The 18,235-nt window shown below is 33.4% G+C and overlaps 1 protein-coding gene across 1 annotated transcript in view; it reads right to left on the bottom strand.

Moving 5' to 3' along the window:
• LOC143057872 (neprilysin-1-like) overlaps nt 1–18,235 on the bottom strand; it is a 31,594-nt gene that overhangs the window by 8,932 nt on the left and 4,427 nt on the right. The window contains exons 2-14 of the mRNA XM_076231324.1: nt 17,598–17,722; nt 16,823–16,864; nt 15,105–15,266; nt 12,492–12,575; nt 11,542–11,756; nt 8,793–8,972; nt 5,622–5,714; nt 4,505–4,650; nt 3,822–3,915; nt 3,156–3,284; nt 2,737–2,835; nt 1,446–1,523; nt 886–989 (exon numbers count right to left, since the gene is read on the bottom strand). Coding sequence (XP_076087439.1) covers nt 886–989; nt 1,446–1,523; nt 2,737–2,835; nt 3,156–3,284; nt 3,822–3,915; nt 4,505–4,650; nt 5,622–5,714; nt 8,793–8,972; nt 11,542–11,756; nt 12,492–12,575; nt 15,105–15,266; nt 16,823–16,864; nt 17,598–17,722 — 1,551 coding nt within the window. The remainder of the gene's footprint in view (nt 1–885; nt 990–1,445; nt 1,524–2,736; nt 2,836–3,155; nt 3,285–3,821; nt 3,916–4,504; nt 4,651–5,621; nt 5,715–8,792; nt 8,973–11,541; nt 11,757–12,491; nt 12,576–15,104; nt 15,267–16,822; nt 16,865–17,597; nt 17,723–18,235) is intronic.

Raw genomic sequence — 18,235 nt, 5'->3', positions numbered from 1 at the left:
CATACGATTTTATTACAGGTATGTTTTTGTTTGAAAACTTCAAATTCCTCTGCAAAGTGTGCCTTTTCTATATCGGACTATATAGGTGTGATTTGAACATCGCTAAACTTACTGTTGCCAAAATAAACATGTTTGAAGAAATTACATTTACATTCAATAATACAAATAAAGTCAAATTTATAAATATCCTTCTTTTAAACCAAAAAAAAAAAACATCTAACCATATTTATTTAAGTTTAGTTTGAATATTTTGTTATTCGAGGACCTGTCACCAAGGCACTGTGTTTGCATCTTATTTTAATGGTTTACCGAAAAACAACTCAAATTAAACTGTATTTTTGTCTGGATCTCATTCATGAATTTGACACAAAGGGAAGACCTCAAACTAGGATCTATAAAACAAACATAATTGCGATTTCAAATTGTCAACTTTCCAATTTAAGTTGTAACATACACTCTTTTCAATAATATTAAGTTTACACAACCAATCTACCGGTAAATTGCACGAATTCGTGTTCAGAATATGTACTTCATTACAGAAGTATGCCCGCACGAATTACCTCACTGAGTTAACATCAAAATGACTGTACAAGTTTTACAATGCACATTATAATTACACCATTTTCATTGTTCACCTCGCGGGTGACATATATATGCGCGTTGTTAGATCTAAAGACCCAAGAATAGTCGTCGGATATACCTATCGTGATATTTGTCATAACCAAATTCTTGTTACTGCGTCTGGATTTGCAATTGGTTTACACACTCGAAACATCGGTAAACTATTGTTGCCTTATCTTGCTTATTCGTGTAAGTTATAGCAACCTTAGATATGAGCTCTTTTTTAACAGCATAATTGCATCTTTAAAAGTTGATCATACTTACACATTCTTATTGACAGGCTCCCGTAGGAATAAGAAACTGTCAGCAGATATAGAACTGATTACATTCAGTACATTTGCCAAGTATGTGTCAGCATTTATGGTAATCTGAAAATATATCAATTTGTATACTAAGCATTCAGCTTTAAAAAAATCAAGTTTAAAACAAACTGTCATAATCAAAGAAAAAACATTACAGTCTTTAACGTTTTCTAATGGTGATAACAGCGATATGGAAGAGAGCTAATATATATGTTTGAACATTTACAAAAGTACTTTGGTTTTGAATTTGAAATGAATGGTAAAGATAGACATGTACTACGAAGATTTTATGACCTGAGAGTAACGTCTGTTTAAATAAGTACGTTTTTGTCTTGGTTTTTGTTTTTCCGGGGTGTTTCATCTTTGATTAGGTTTTATACCTATAATGTAATAGATTCGTTTATCCTACTATATGATTTAGAAGCCATAACCTCTGATCAAGAATAAAATTCAAGATCTTTGAATAAGCCGGTCATATCAATCCATATATGTGCTGAATGTTCCATTTCTGATATAACTTACGTTCTGGTAAATTTCATTCAATATCTCATCATCCATAATGTCATCTTGGTATCCGATCTTCTTTTGAATAAAATCAGCCTATGTAAGAAAAATCAATGTGTTAAATATATAAAAAAAAGTATCACTGTGAAACTTAAATTCCGTTTCTGATTTGTGTAAAAGAAGAGGGACGAAAGATACCAAAGGGACAGTCAAACTCATTAATCTAAAACAAACTGACAACGCCATGGCTAAAAATGAAAAAGACAAACAGAAAAACAATAGTTCACACGACACAACATAGAAAACTAAAGAATAAACAACACGAACCCCACCAAAAACTAGGGGTGATCTCAGGTGCTCCGGAAGGGTAAGCAGATCCTGCTCCACATGTGGCACCCGTCGTGTTGCTTATGTGATTACAAATCCGGTAATTTTCACTGTTTCATTGAATGCAAAATTCAAATGCATAGAACCTGCATAAGTGACCAAACTTAAGTTTATGATTTGTTTATGGTATATGTTAGCAAAATTTTCTCTTTTTTCAAAGTTAAACTGATTTTTTTAAATGAAAAAACAATCGATGCAATAAAAATAGATGGTGCTTTACTTTAGGCGGACTGTATATAAACCGAATGCAAATAACGCTACTTGTATATTCGTTTGTTAGTCCGAAGCGCTTTTTTTTTTAGTTTATACTCCACCAGTAAAACACGAACCCAAATTTGAAAGCCAATGATGCATAAGTACTTCGTTACACGAAGCGGTATTTGGCCGAGAGGGTCATACACAATGACATACAAACAAAGTAAAAATCCCTCGAATGTCAACTTTGCTTGAGCGAGTTCTAACCTAAATTTCTTAAAAATTTCTTGATTTATCAATATGATCAATGGAAAATTTATTTACAAAAATATATGTGTTAAAGTATATGTAGCGAATGGTTCAGAACGCAGGACATAATTTCCTCCAGGCAATCCATTACTAGACTTTGCAAATACTGATCTATACATCAATTCATATAAAAGAACTGTGTCATTCTAGGAACTCAAAAACAGTTTGATAAAAAGCAAGGTTTTTTGAGAAACACAAAATTATTACACTATTCATTTTGAAAAATCATGGTCAACATTTTTCAAAATACATATATGCTAATATATACTGTGATATTATGCCAGTCATGTATCCTTCTTTAAGGAAAAAATAACATGCATCCAAATAATTTCAAAACCAAAGAAATAGATATTGTACACTCATAATTATTATGGATGGTAAAATTTCTAACAATAAACATCATTCACTAAAATCTTACCTTTTCTCGAGCAACAATGCGTGTAGCATCATCCATCCAATCAGCATGTTCTAATAGTTCGTGAAAAGACTCGAGGAGGTTACCAATTAATTGTAAGGTCTGAAATGTATCAAATTTTGTGTACAAAATAAACATAAGATGTGGTTTTCTTCTTTGTTGGGAACGCTTTTTGCTTTACAAAAAAAAAACTCTCCATAAAGATCTCAACTTAACTTTTATATCTATATATTTTTCTCTCTATGAAGTGATCAAATGACTCAATATTCTTATTGTCTTTAGATAAACAGCCATAAACATCTATAACAGAAAAATATAACAGAAAATATAACCGAAAAATATAACCGAAAAGTAAAAGTGGATTCCTTCGAAATAAAAAAAAGTAAATACTTGTAAGACTATTTCCTCTTATGAAAGCTTACATCATTTTTAGCTGATTCATGAAATGATTCTTTGACAAAGAGTCTACCAGTTGCCAGACCAAAATTAGTATTCACATACGATGTACAGTCTCTCCATCGAGCACGTGGTGTTGAGGTTCCATAAAGAATCTGTTGGTGAGAAACAAAAGGTAGGAACTTTAAAATTAAACGCTGAAGTTGATTATAACCATTTGATACGGGATTGTCTATAAAACCGAAAATTGATTTCATTTGTAAGTTATCATATTATTCGTCCGGTATGTAAGGTTTTTGTTACAAGTCAACACAATCAATGCAGATATCCGAGTTCGAAGGACGACTAATGAATTCCGACATTTCAGACGTTGCAACTTCTGTTGTGGTTTGGGTTTTAAAATAAAAAAACCTGTCGAAAACGATTTGTTTACTTTTTGTTAGCTCACTTTGAGTCATTTAATCGAATATGAACACAAAAATGTTATAAAAAAAATTGCGTAGAACCTTGAATATTTTGCTAATTGCTTTTCAGAAAAGATAATACAAGTCTTGTTTTCCTCTAATTTTCTTTGATAAAAGAGAGTAGTAAGTTGAGTCTGAATACTCTCTTCTCGTTTTCCTGAGCGAATGGTACTTAAGTGTCATTTGGAGCGTAAGTGGTAGCAAATTCACCTATATAAATTTACCAACCTGATTATAATTTTGAATGAGATCTTTGAAACGCTGTGAAAGATTGTTAGCTCTGTTCTGCATTATTCTCCATATCATAAAATTTGCAATTGTCCTTTAAAATAAATAAGAGTAAAGTCATTACAAATGTCCTCTAGGTAGTTCAGGTTTTATTGAAACAGAAATACGACTTGTAATTTGAAAGATGTTACATAGTTGACCAATCATTTTGTTTTTGCTACATTATTTGTACTTATTCGTTGATTGGGACATATTTGAATTAGGAGAGCAGCGGCAGGAACCAGTTTGGCCCGAAATTATTATAAAAACACAATGTGAAATAAATATTAAAGTTTTTTAATACAAATTTTCAATCACATATTTCCTCTCTTTCGACTCAAATGTGTACTGCTATAGTTGTACACTTCTATGTCATTTGGTCTCTGGAGTAGCGTTGTTTCAATTGCAATCATACGTACCACATCTTATTTATACATTATAGTCAATGAAAGATCAGAAGACATATAGTAAACCTATTGTATCAATAACTAAGATATTGCGGCATATTTAGAGAGCAAAGAAATTTCCCGTATTATCATATATCAGATACAACACTCTTTCCAAAAACATCATGATATCTAAATTTTATGAATACTTCCTGCGACAAAAAATAGTAATTACAATCATGATTACCACTGACTTACCTATTATCATATTTACTGAGTGTGCTAAATAGACGTTCAAAATAGAGAGGTGCTCGTACAATTATTGGTTCATCGATAGGTATATCTATTTGTACCATCTCCGACCCTAATGCTCCTTGTACGTAGTCAATCCAGTTGAATGGCAACTTTACAAATAAATGTAAAATTATGTAATACATAACAGTTACTGATTTCTAAGTATGTACATATGTTTGTAATAACAAAAAAAAAATGTATTCTAAAGAACGTGCATTTTATGGATTGACCTACAACAGGGGGAGGTTTGAGGTGTATAATGCACGGACATGGTGGTATCAATACCTTGACCATAAGGGTGAAGTCCTGATCGTCTTTAGCTCTCTGCTTGTATTATTTATGGAATCGTGCGTATGGAAATAATCTTCATGAAATTTCGTTGTTTTACTTTGAAAGTATGCATTCCCTTATTTGTTTATATATATAAAAAAAGATTGTGTAATTTAATAAATATCAACAAACTTTAACCAGATAAAACAATTTAAGTTAAATATATATTTGTGTGAATTTAACAATACAACAGAAATCACAAACTTGTCTACAGCTTTGACATTTGGGAGTCATTAAATTACTTCAGAGATCTTCACTGGATCTAGGACATCCCTTTAGCCCCAACAATATATCTTCTGAATCATTTATCATATTAAATCATAATTCAGTATGCATTTAAATGACAGCAAGCATATACATATGTACCTAGAGGATATAGCGTAATGATTTGTTCAAAAATCATTAATTGACTAATTTAATCATCTATCAATTATCGTAGCGTCTTTTAACATTTGCATACAAAGTAGAATTGATTCAATTTTTTAACTGAAACTGGTGTAGTTTCCTGTTTAAAATTAAATAGCGTCTTTTAACATTTGCATACAAAGTACAATTGATTCAATTTTTTAACTGAAACTGGTGTAGTTTCCTGTTTAAAATTGAAAACAAACTCATTGTATTCTATTGCAAAAGATAAAGTTGACCTTTTTTTAATTTTTGATAGGGTTATATAATCTGTATTTCCTCGAACCTGTTTTTCAAAAATAAATATCACCTCAATTATAACAATAATTGCGTTATGATAACTTACGTTTGCAGTTGTAAAGTTTTTAGGCAGGTCATGAAGCGGCATTTTGTTGTATAATGCCTCATTATCACGACGATCTTCTTCTGGTACAGTTATCTATAAAAATCAACCTGATCTCTTATCATGTTTAAGTTTAGACACATTTAAATAATCATTATAAAGGCATCAAAAAGTCCAGATAAGATTTTTTAGGGAAAATAAAGAAAATGGGTAGTTATTTCGTACGAAAGAAATCTCCTTTAAAATATGAAAGATAATATGAAGAAAGTGTTACAGAGAAGACGAACAAGGTTGGTGTTATAATAAACTTATCAAAGATACAATGCTAATATTTTTGTACGCCGAATGCAGAGGACACATCAGTGGAGCCCATTTGTGATCAAATAACCTCAAAGGTCTTTTTGTATCTATTGCATCTCTTACGCCCAAAACATATGTGCAGACTCTCTTAAAAACCTGCATTATTATTGAATTTTGTCTTGTATAGGCACTTATGATTGTTGAAATTTCTATGTAAAAAGTAAAATAACATAAGTATCGAACTCCCAGGAAAACTCGGAAAGTTCCTAATCAAATGGCAAAATCAAAAGCTCAAGCACATCAAACGAATGGATGACAACTGTCAAATATCTGACTTGAAACATGGATTTTATTATGTAGAAAATATTGGATTAAACTTAATTTTATAGCTTAAGCAAATACTAGTAATCTAGTACTAAAATTGGCCTCCTATCTAGGTCTCATTTCTATATTTAAATGAAATAGAGGTACGTTCTTGTATATTGTTAAAATGCGGCAAAATTACACATTGCATGATATAACATTATCGGTGCCAAATTTTAATCAACCGATGCGTATTATGGCAAAAAAATGGTTCTTCCGTGATTATCGAAACTAAAATGTTGGAAAGGTCAAAACTTGGTACAAACGATAGAGGGCTTATAAATTCAAAATACACAAGCGTAAAGTCAAACTTCGACATGTAATCAGAGGTAAACGTAAGGGAGAAAAGTCTGTAATTCAAAATGATAAAGAACTCTTATCCGAAAAAAATTAAATTAAACAAATGAGGTTTTTTATAATATTATTAAAAATGGGCCAGGTTAATTATTACTGTAGCACCTTTCTCTGACATGCTAGGTAATTGGGTTTTTTTTTTGCTGTTATTCTGTGGTTCACATGTTAAAACATACTATTATGTTGATTATTTGTGTATTCCTCCCCTTCCTGAATGTTCATTTATTTGTACTGAATTCCTGCCACGTAATTTTGTCATTTAAGCGGTATTTTAACATTTACATATAATCGGGAGTTTTGGCTAGCCATAAACCAAGGTTCAACACATCATTTTTTCTTAAAATGTTCTGTACCAAGTCAAGAATATGGCAATTTTTATCAAATAGTCCATTTCTATGTATGTTGGCGTTTGTTTGTTCAGTGTTTCTGTTGTTCCACTGTTTTCCTCATATAGTTGACGGGATTTCCTCGGTTTTGGTTTGCGACTCGGATTTGTTTCAGTTAAATCAATGTATGGCTATTAAACAGCGGCATACTATAATTGTCTTTATATTTGCACCTGTTCAATGTCAGAAACTAAATAAATCGTCGTCTTTATCAACATAGTGTAGATGAGTTTTTTTCAGTTTTTTCCATGGCATTGTCAATTAATTTTCGTCATACGAGTTTGAATGTCCCTTTAGTATCTCCGCCTCTGTTTTGATCTTTATGTGTGTCTGTTGAATCGTTACTTGTGTTCACAAAAGGGAAACAAAGAGATAATGATATAACTAGAGGCTCTAAAGAGCCTGTGTCGCTCACCTTGGTCTATGTGAATATTAAAGGAAGCAGATGGATTCATGACAAAATTGTGTTTTGGTGATGGTGATGTGTTTGTACATCTTACTTTACTGAACATTCTAAGTGCTGCTTAAAATTATCTCTATCTATAATGAACTTGGCCCATTAGTTTCAGTGGAAAATGTTAGTAAAAATTTACAAATTTAATGAAAATTGTTAAAAATTGACTATAAAGAACAATAACTCCTAAGGGGGTCAATTGACCATTTCAGTCATGTTGACTTATTTGTAAATCTTACTTTGCTGAACATTATTGCTGTTTATAGTTTATCTCTATCTATAATAATATTCAAGATAATAACCAAAAAGAGCAAAATTTCCTTAAAATTACTAATGCAGGGCCAGCAACCCAACAACGGGTTGTCCGATTCATCTGAAAATTTCAGGGCAGATAGATCTTGAACTAATAAACAATTTTATCCCCATGTCAGATTTGCTCTAAATGCTTTGGGTTTTGAGTTATAAGCCAAAAACTGCATTTTACCCCTATGTTCTATTTTTAGCCATGGCGGCCATCTTGGTTTGATGGCCGGGTCACCGGACACATTTTTCAAACTACTAACCCAAAAGATGGTTGTGGCCAATATTGGATTAATTAGGCCCAGTAGTTTCAGAGGAGAAGATTTTTGTAAAATATTACTAAGATTTACGAAAAATGGTTAAAAATTGACTATAAAGGACAATAACTCCTAAAGGGGTCAACTGACCAATTCAGTCATGTAGACTTATTTGTAAATCTTACTTTGCTGAACATTATTGCTGTTTACTGTTTATCTCTATCTATAATAATATTCAAGATAATAACCAAAAACAGCAAAATTTCCTTAAAATTACTAATTCAGGGGCAGCAACCCAACAACGGGTACTCCGATTCATCTGAAAGGTTCAGGGCAGATAGATCTTCACCTTTTAGGCCAGGTGAGCTAAAAAGCAAAGATCGAAAGATAGACAAAATAATCGAGAAACGTCAAGAGATAAACAATTTGACTTAAGAAATTTGGTATACGAAGGTGATTTGGATGAGTACTTGTTCTTGTTAAACAAAGATAACCAGTCATGTGCAGAAGAGAAGCGGAAGATTCCTAAGGCATATGAAAACTCATAAGTCGAACTTACAATGCCATTTCAAAAAACGAAAAGTGGGATATCACGCATGTGTCATACAATGAGTTAATAGATCCTCACAAACATTTGGTTTATCTTCCTTTATTAAACTAATAGTACCGAGACCTAGGTGTAAAGATGTGAGAAGATGTGGTATGGGTGCCAATGAGACAACTCTCCATCCAAGTCACATTTTGTAAAAGAAATCCTTACTTTAGCCAGATCTATTTCTAGGTCCACCACTCTTTCCATGTCGTTAGCAGCAACATCGGGATCAGCTCCAAGTTGTATGGCTATAGATTTTCCCAGAGTTTCGTATGCCATTATCATAGTATCGTTTCTTTCTTTCAAATAATATTTCCTCCCAGGCATACCAAAATCTGCTTGGTCAATCTAAAAAAAAACATGATCATAAATTTACTAACTTTAACTTATCAATCAATTTCATACTTGATATGCGATGATACAAACAAAAATAGTTGCAAATACAAATGAACGATTTTTCGATTTGTGCCTAATATGAGTCAACAAAAATTATATTTTGACCGGTTTTCATGTTATGGAAATTTATTACTATTTTATCCAAGTTATTAGATTTTATATTATTTGGTCCTAATCCCTCTCAGATGGGTAAAAATACTGGACAGCAGGAGACGAGATTGTTTGAAACATGACAGGTCAACGGTAAAGAAAAAGTCGGATTAGTATCCTCAATTATCTGGAATGTCCTATTATTATCTGAACGCAGTCGTTCTAGTTCGTAACAGATTCCTACTGGTCGGGAAGGGTCCGAATAGTTCGGCACAGCACCCCGACAGTTATGTGCATCCCGTAACATTCGGGGAAACTCAACCGATTTTGTCTAGTTGGATTACAGTCGTGCCTATGTCGTGGCAGATTCTGCTTATCGGATCGAATCCCTAACAATGTTCTGTGTATTCGGGACGGTGTCCTGTGGAACGGGAATGATCTGGAGAAATTTTTCATTGCTGTTTTTCTTCCGATTGAGTCCAGATTGCATCCAGATCTTGTCGATTGCGAACCGTTTTTGCCGAAACCGTTCCGAAACAGTCCCGTTATTAATTCTAAATTCGTCAATGATACCCACGTCAGAGTCCCGACAATTACAGAATATAATACGACTGAGACCAGACAAAGCTGTTTGCAATGCGATAGAGCGGACCGTGATAGGATTACGTTCCGACAGTACCTGATCATTCCGAGTATGCCGACAGTTTTCGAACGGATAACTTCCGTCAGTACGTGTCGGTTCAATGTCTTGTCACTATATGATCTCTGTCGGATTACATTCGGTAGAATCGGGACGCAGTCGTGACAGACTCGGTCGAATTTTACCTGGCGAAAGATACAAATCGGATTAAGAAGCGGATTTAGAACGGGATTATCGGGATAAATTCGCTTGGAAACGGTTGAAATTCGACGCTTCCTGAACAATATCTGATTGTTGTCGTGATTAAATTATTTTTTTTACAAATTTAATTAAAGTTTGAATTTCCATCCACGATTCATAGGATCTTGATCAGACTTTTAATAAATTTTAATCGGGAATGGTCCTGTCAAGGACGGCAGTAAAAATCGTGAATGTGTGACCCCAGCTTTAGTGACTTTTTAATATGTGGTATTGTATATTTACAATTTCAAAAAGTACGCATCAATTAATTCAGGACGGTTTGGTAATAACTTTATTCAAGCTGTGTAGTCAAAAGCATACAACAGACACAAAAGCACTAGTTACTAAAATAACAAAACACATAATAACACATCTTTATCAAATTGTATTGCACTATATATGCGTTATTCGATAAATTATGTCTTTTCAGTGATACTGGGGCCAAAATATTTAAATTCAAAATTTAATACAAACTTTGATTAGATGGTAATTAGATATAAAAAGATATGGTATGAGTGCCATTGAGACAACTCTCCATCCAAATAACAATTTATAAAAGTAAACCATTATAGGTCAATGTACGGCCTTCGACACGGAGCCTTGGCTCACACCGAACAATAAGCTATAAAGGGCCCCAAAAATACTCGTGTAAAACCATTTAAACGGGAAACCCAACGGTCTAATGACCATAAGTAAAACCATAACAAGAAAATATGTGTTGCAATCCATCTCGTTTTATTGATAATGTTTTAACACTTTGCATCAAGTGAAAAAAACAAATGAATATATTGAAAACAAATAGCTTAATTCCACCCCTTCTTAACGTGTTCTGTCCCAAGTAAGTAAGGGGTGTGAGCCAAGGCTCCGTGTTGAAGGCCGTACCTTGACCTATAATGGTTTACTTTTATAAATTATTATTTGGATGGAGAGGTGTCTCAATGACACTCATACCATATCTTCCTTTATCTATGTTTGTACTTTTCTCTTTACCATTGCTGTTTTAGTTTTGCACGAAATAAGTTGAATTCAAAATCTTCATTATATTCGGCTTTACAAATACAATGAAGCTTTTTCTACTGGCCACAAATAAATTCATCAAAGATACCAGGATTGAAATTTTGTATTTGCGCCAGACGGTCGTTTCGTCTACAAGAGACTCTTTAGCGACGCTCTGATTAAAGAATTAAAAAGGCCAAATAAAGTACGAAGTTAAAGAGCATTGAGGACCAAAAATTCCTTAAAGTTTTGCAGAATACAGCTAAGGTAAATAAAGGCAACAGTAGTATACCGCTGTTCGAAAGTCATGTATCGATTGAGAGAAAACAAATCCCGGTTACAAACTAAAATTGAGATATACACATCAACTATAAGAGGTAATCTATTTATTAGTTAGAAAAGCCTAAGTATTTCAATAAGTTTTGTAAACGAACAGATAATTTATAATTATGACCATACCAATGAAATTCATGTCAACACGACTTCTGGGATGGTGATACTCTTGGCAAAACGACTAATGATAATGAATTAATATTCATTTGATATCAGACTTACAAAAAGAATTCTTGTTGAGGAGTTTTTACTGTCTGTGTATGCATACATATCCATTAAAATTCTATTGTTGTATTTCAACAGGCCAAGCAAAAGGTTGGTAAGGTTGAAATTATCCGGATTCCATTTAACACCATGGAAAGTACCAATCATCGGCCATCCTCCAAGTTCAGCCATTAAATCTTTTAGAACTGCTGCACCGTGTTGTTCTATCAATTCTAAAACAAAGAAATTGTATTTATGGGTGGATCCAGAATTTGATGTGAAAGGAAAAATCTATATCAAATTGATCATTTTTTTTTATATAAATAAGGCCGTTAGTTTTCTCGTTTGAATTGTTTTCCATTGTCATTTCGGTGACTTTTATAGCTGACTATGCGGTATGGGCTTTGCTTATTATTGAAGGCCATACGGTGACATATAATTGTTGTTGTTAAATGTGTCATGTTGGTCTCTTGTGGAGAGTTGTCTCATTGGCAATCATACCACATCTTCTTTTTTACATTTATATCAAAATCGGACCAACCCCGGGCCCAACCCATATATCTATTAGTAAATACTTTGTGTGCCTAATTTAAGAGACATTGTTCTCTTAAACTGGCCGAAGAGGTTCTCAAAACCTAGCAATTTTTGTTGAAGTTTTGATCAACAGCACATATACGAAAACGCTGTATATCTGTATATAATGCTGTCGTTCTGTTTGCATGGTAATTGATCTAAATGTAATTTTTCCACCAAACAATATGAAAAAAATACTGGTACACAGGTATTTTGCTTTGGTAACAGCTTCTCACCTTGATTCACTCAATACTGGTACAGGCATGATACTTTAGTAACAGCTTCTCACCTTGATTCACTCAATACTGGTACAGGCATGATACTTTAGTAACAGCTTCTCACCTTGATTCACTCAATACTGGTACAGGCATGATACTTTAGTAACGGCTACTCACCTAGATTCATGCAAGACTTGTAAAGGTCTTTTGCTTTAGTAACGGCTTCGGGTTCATTGTCAGGACTGTCTTCTTCCAAAAGATCTGTAAAAATGAAACAAAGTTTTAATATATATCAAATTTTATACATTACTTATGGTACATACAAATAATACATTACAAGTCGACCAACTGAATATATCGTTATATAAGATATATGCAGATACTAAAGTCAAGTGAGACCAATGTGAAGTGTTTTCAAAAGTTATTATGAACCTAGTTAACGAATTATTCAAATGAATAAGAGGGAAAAGTTGAGTAACCGACAGCCATCCACTAGCACACTTACAAAAAGTGTACCTATATAACAATTAATATAATTTTTAACAACATGTCAAGCTATTTTATTAGTTTACCCTCGGGTCAGTCTAGAAACAAGAATGTTTCCATAGCACACGGATGCTCCACTCGCACTTTCATTTTCTATGTTCAGTGGACCGTGAAATTGGAGTAAAAACTCTATTTTGGCATTAAAATTAGAAAGATCATATCATAGTGAACATGCATACTAAGTTTCAAATTGATTGGACTCCAACTTCATCAAAAACTACCTTGACCAAAAACTTTAACCTGAAGCGGGACAGACGGACGGACGGACGAACGGACGAACGAACGGACGACCAGACGGACGAACGGACGGACGGACGCACAGCCCAGAAAACATAATGCCCCTCTACTATCGTAGGTGGGGCATAAAACCATAAGGTACATAGACAGAACCTACCTTACCAACCGTGCGAGACCCTCTACTACGGAAGTCATAGTGATAGTCGTTTAAAACCCCAGTAGTAGCAGAAACTATTACAAACTTGCTAAAAATACTAAATTCCCCGAATTTCATAAATATTTCCAATTGAAAATGCATATTTACTGTTTTTTTGTCCCAAATTAATCAATGGTATTTTTGTCGTAGTCGTTGTAAAAATACATTATAATCAAAGTATTATTAAATGAAAGAAACGTTTTTTCATTTATTTTAGCTATCATTTTTCATTATAATAATCAAGACTGCAGACAAGTGCCTGCTAATTGGTGATACTTAACTATGTTGTACCTATTCGTACGTTATGAATTTGTAGATATAATAAACTTGTCAATTTCAAGACATATTCTTCCGTGATTTACACATTCACAATAAATTGAATTACTAAAGTTAATTGATGGTAATAAAATCTCAGTTATCTGCTGATTTCATCGTAGAACAAAATTAGCTTTTGTATTCATTGTAAACGTTCACAAGAATGAGGTAAGATCCTGTCATTCAGTGGTTGTCGTTTGTTGCTGGTAATCATATTTGTTTTTCGTTTATTTGTTTTGTACTATAATCAGGTAGTTAGTTGTATCGTTTAAATTGTTTTACATCGGTTAATTTAAATATAAAGATTCTCGTTTGAACTGTTTCACATTGCCATTTTGGGGTCGTTTGTAGTTGATTGATTGATTGATTATCTTTATTTCCTCCATAATATGAAGATTTTACAATTTATATTATAAGAACAGAATCAAGAACATAACACTAACATATTTACATATTCTAAACAACATCAAAGTATACAAACAGCAATAAAAAAAAAAGTCTATAGGTAGTTACATAATTACATAGGAAATAGAGTCAAAAACAAAACGTCTATAAGTTACACAAGGAGCATTTGCCTGTTTGAATAGCTATGGCTCCTAATTTCAAAAGCGTCATAAATTTTGAATTTAGTGATGAATAAGTTACCGCTAGTCGTAACAAACGATGCTCCGTCAAACAAGTATGTATTTTATGGTACCGCTTAAGTTCTGGTCGCCGTTCAACTGAGTGTTTCCATTTGTTTTCTTCATTTACCAAGCGGTATGGGTTTTACTCATTGTTGAAGACCGTACGATGAGTTTGACATATATCTTCTTTTGTATATATAGTCGTTAACTTGAATGTCAGTTTGTCTCTTTAGCAGAGTTGTCTCATTGGCGGTACCTCATTGGCAATCAAGATGATGGAAGTTTTTGACTGGCTAGACAGTCCTCGCAAATTTATATCAGGTTGTATTTATACTGGTCCAATGGTTTACTTAAGGTTATTTATCGATTTTATGTTCGGTCAACATAAGTATACAAAATACAAAAAATGCTCGTTAATTCGTGGCCACGAGTTTCTAATTAAAATAACCTTTCATAAGAAACATATGAAAGAAACTAAATTTATAATAATTTCAGATTAAAATTATTTGACATGCATGAAACGCGAAACAAATTTGAATGAATATATAAACGTTACCTTGGAATACGTACATGTAAATACTTAACTGGGTAAAGAGTATAATCAATTTATATTCTGGGAGTGAGGCATGAGAACTTTTTACGTGTTGAATAATTATTTTCGTCTAATGCCACGCCTTGCGGTTTTTTTGGTGGCTTCACTGCGCAAAATATATTTTCACTTTTTAACATAATTATTTCTTGCATGATTTGTTGCAGAAAATTCGCTTTATAGTCAAGCAAGGTTATTTATTTCACGCCCCCCCCCCCTCAAAAACCACCCCTTCCATTTCCCCCAAAAAAGTCATTTTCTAATTCAATGACAATACTTGCATTTAATCGTGATCTCTACTTCATCTCGGACAACCCCAAACATATCTATACTGGACCGGTCCTCCGATATAATGGTCTTCTTTATCCATGTCCCACATGTAAAGTCGTAAAAATTGTCACAGGGATCAACAGTCTCGTCTAAAGCAGCAGTGACTCTAGCAGCTGAAAATTAAAAAAAAAATTTATTTACAGAAGTAACCTATAAATGTATGTGTTTTGCTCTTTGTTCGGGTTGGCGTCTCTTTGACACATTCCCCATTTCCATTTCCATTCTCAATTTTAATTTATCTTTACAGTGATTATTTATACAGTGGATGATGGCTCACTGTCAAACACTAGATCCTATGTACCGCGAATAGAAGTAGGATCAGAATCAAACCGGTCAGCAATAACACATTGAAATGACAACAAAAACATGTTGTTACTTTTACTTACGATGGAGAGACATAGTGTTATTACTTTTCTATCTATTTCTAATCTTCATGTTACATTTGTGTTCGATATCATTGTGTTGTTGTGTTTTTTCTAGTTTATCAAAACTTCAAAATATCTTTAAATTTGTACATAATCGTTTTTCTTCCTTTTTTATTTTGGAGGGAGGGGAAACTGGTGTAAAAGAGGGACGAAAGATACCAAAGGGACAGTCAAACTCATAAATCTAAAACAAACTGACAACGCCATGGCTAAAAATGAAAAAGACAAACAGAAAAACAATAGTACACATGACACAACATAGAAAACTAAAGAATAAACAACACGAACCCCACCAAAAACAAGGGGTGATCTCAGGTGCTCCGGAAGGGTAAGCAGATCCTGCTCCACATGTGGCACCCGTCGTGTTGCTTATGTGTAAATTGCCTCTGCTTTTGATATATCTTAAATGGTATTCATTTACCTCCTACTTGGAATGTTTCTTTTGATAAAAATGGAAAATGAAAATCCCATACCGCAATATTATTAGCCAAATAAATGGTCTGCACTATTTACAATTTTTGAAAGTGCTCACCAATGTGAGATCTTGTATTTGTTTTATGCGCGTGTTTTCCGGTTTCTTTACTTATTTGGGTCTCTCGTTGAGTATAATATGATATAAGTCTTTATCTATTGTTTCCAGATGCATTACACTAAATGCTGCAACATTGTTTTGTGCAAAATCAGCTTGCTTGTTTATTATGGCACCATCAACGGAGTTTGGGGGACATATTGTTACTCTACGTTTCCTTTTGTTCCTTCTATTATTTTTCAGCACGTGTAGATTTGCAATTGGGGGTTTGCTCTTCAATTGGCCGCAGTTACTATGGAAACAGCAAAACTGTCCAAAATATCAAAATGCTCCAAAATTGATGAAACTTCGTACACATATCAATTGGCATATGCTGCTATGAAATTTGGCTTTGGAATTTCCAAAATGGCTACCGTTACCATGGAAACAGCAAAAATGTCCAAAATTTCAAAATGCTCCAAACTTTTAGAAATTTCACGGAAATGATATTTTACATGTGTAAATGCACTCTTTGACTTTGGAATTTTCAAAATGGCTGTTGTTACCCTGGCTATGAGGGAAGGGTGCCATCCGTTATTGGTAGCAATTACAAATCTAGTTTATTTTGCTCTTGTCTTGAACGACATTTTCAAATTTCAGGTGTAACTTATATATGTTGTTTTGTGTTACATGTATATGTTTAAATAAAAACCAGTCAATTAGCCCCGACACTCACCTGCCACTGTGCATTCTGTTGACGTACACACACCAATTGTTTCTGAAAAGACATAGTGTAATCAGTGTGATCTACAGAAATTATTTTACCATGGAACTAAAAACAATACAGATCGTTCTCGATGGTGTAGATAAAGCATGGTTATTAAAAGACTTAGAGTTCATTCAGATCCAATCAAGAAAACGTAGTAATGCCTATAAGTTCAAGAACTTTTTTTGTCTACGGCTGCCTCAGAATATTTTATCAAATTGAATATAATATTGAAAATGTATTTTAATTTCTAGGATAAGTAAGGAATCTAGTGTTTTAGCTTATATATAATTTATGTGCGGACTTAAGTTTTTATATGTATCCTGGCCTTACAAATAACATATTTGTCTCAAGACCAAAACTCCGATTCTGAAGCATAGTTCAGTAGTGTATCATAATAGTAATGCATGTATCATACATTCACCTATGTATGAGAAATGTCACAGTTAAAACATCGGCGTCACTCATGTTTCCCAATGTTTTCGTTTTTTCATCAAATCGCAAATACTTATATTTTTTACTAGTATCCTGCATTGTTCAAATATAAAAAAAACTTAGAGGTTATTAAAAGGGGCGTAATTCCATGAAACTGATAATATAGTAATACGCAAGAATATGTTGGACGATTGTATGCTAACAAATAAAAAAATAGCGAGAAACAATTATTTTGTGTGGCTATCTCTACGCGCCATTACGGGATCTGCCACTAACTCAAAAGTAGAATCAACTTAATTATAATAATTACCCGACTCTTTATCATTTTTCCTGATTGCTGCAACAATAGCCAAAACAATAATAACAACAACACACATTAATACAACAGCAATAAGAATCTTCTCTAATGCTGTTCGTTTACTTTTGTCCTGGAATCTACAAATATAAAGATACCGTCTAAAAAAAACTCCCTTATTCCTCAACTAAAAGAAAGATATATATACATGTAGCCTTTGTGGTGGAGTGGTTCAGAGATACCAGGCCCAAACGTGTATATATCGCTAGACGTGCTTTTCGGAGATATGACCAAAGTTGCATTAAGATGGACACCAGAGGGAAAAAGGAAGAGAGGACGACCAAAAACAACATGGCGTAGAACAATAGAAACAGAGATGAAAGAGAGAGGTTACACCTGGGGAACTATTGAGAAAAAAGCAGAAAACAGAGAGGAGTGGCGGCAACTTGTCCTTGCCCTATGTGCCAAAAGGCATAACAAGGACTAAGTAAGTAAGTAAATGCTTTTCGTATAGATAAAAGACTAATCAGTGACTACCGTTTCAAAAAGTTATAAGGCCAAATAAAGCACGAAGTAAAGAGCAATTAAAAAGATCCACAATTCCGAAGAGTTAAGCTGAAAATAGCTGAGGTGATATATTCCTAGGGTAAAAA

Source organism: Mytilus galloprovincialis, chromosome 13, assembly GCF_965363235.1.
Source record: "Mytilus galloprovincialis chromosome 13, xbMytGall1.hap1.1, whole genome shotgun sequence".
NCBI lineage: Eukaryota > Metazoa > Mollusca > Bivalvia > Mytilida > Mytilidae > Mytilus > Mytilus galloprovincialis.
Note: the sequence above shows the minus strand (reverse complement) of the source record. Positions and strands in the feature narration are given on the sequence as shown.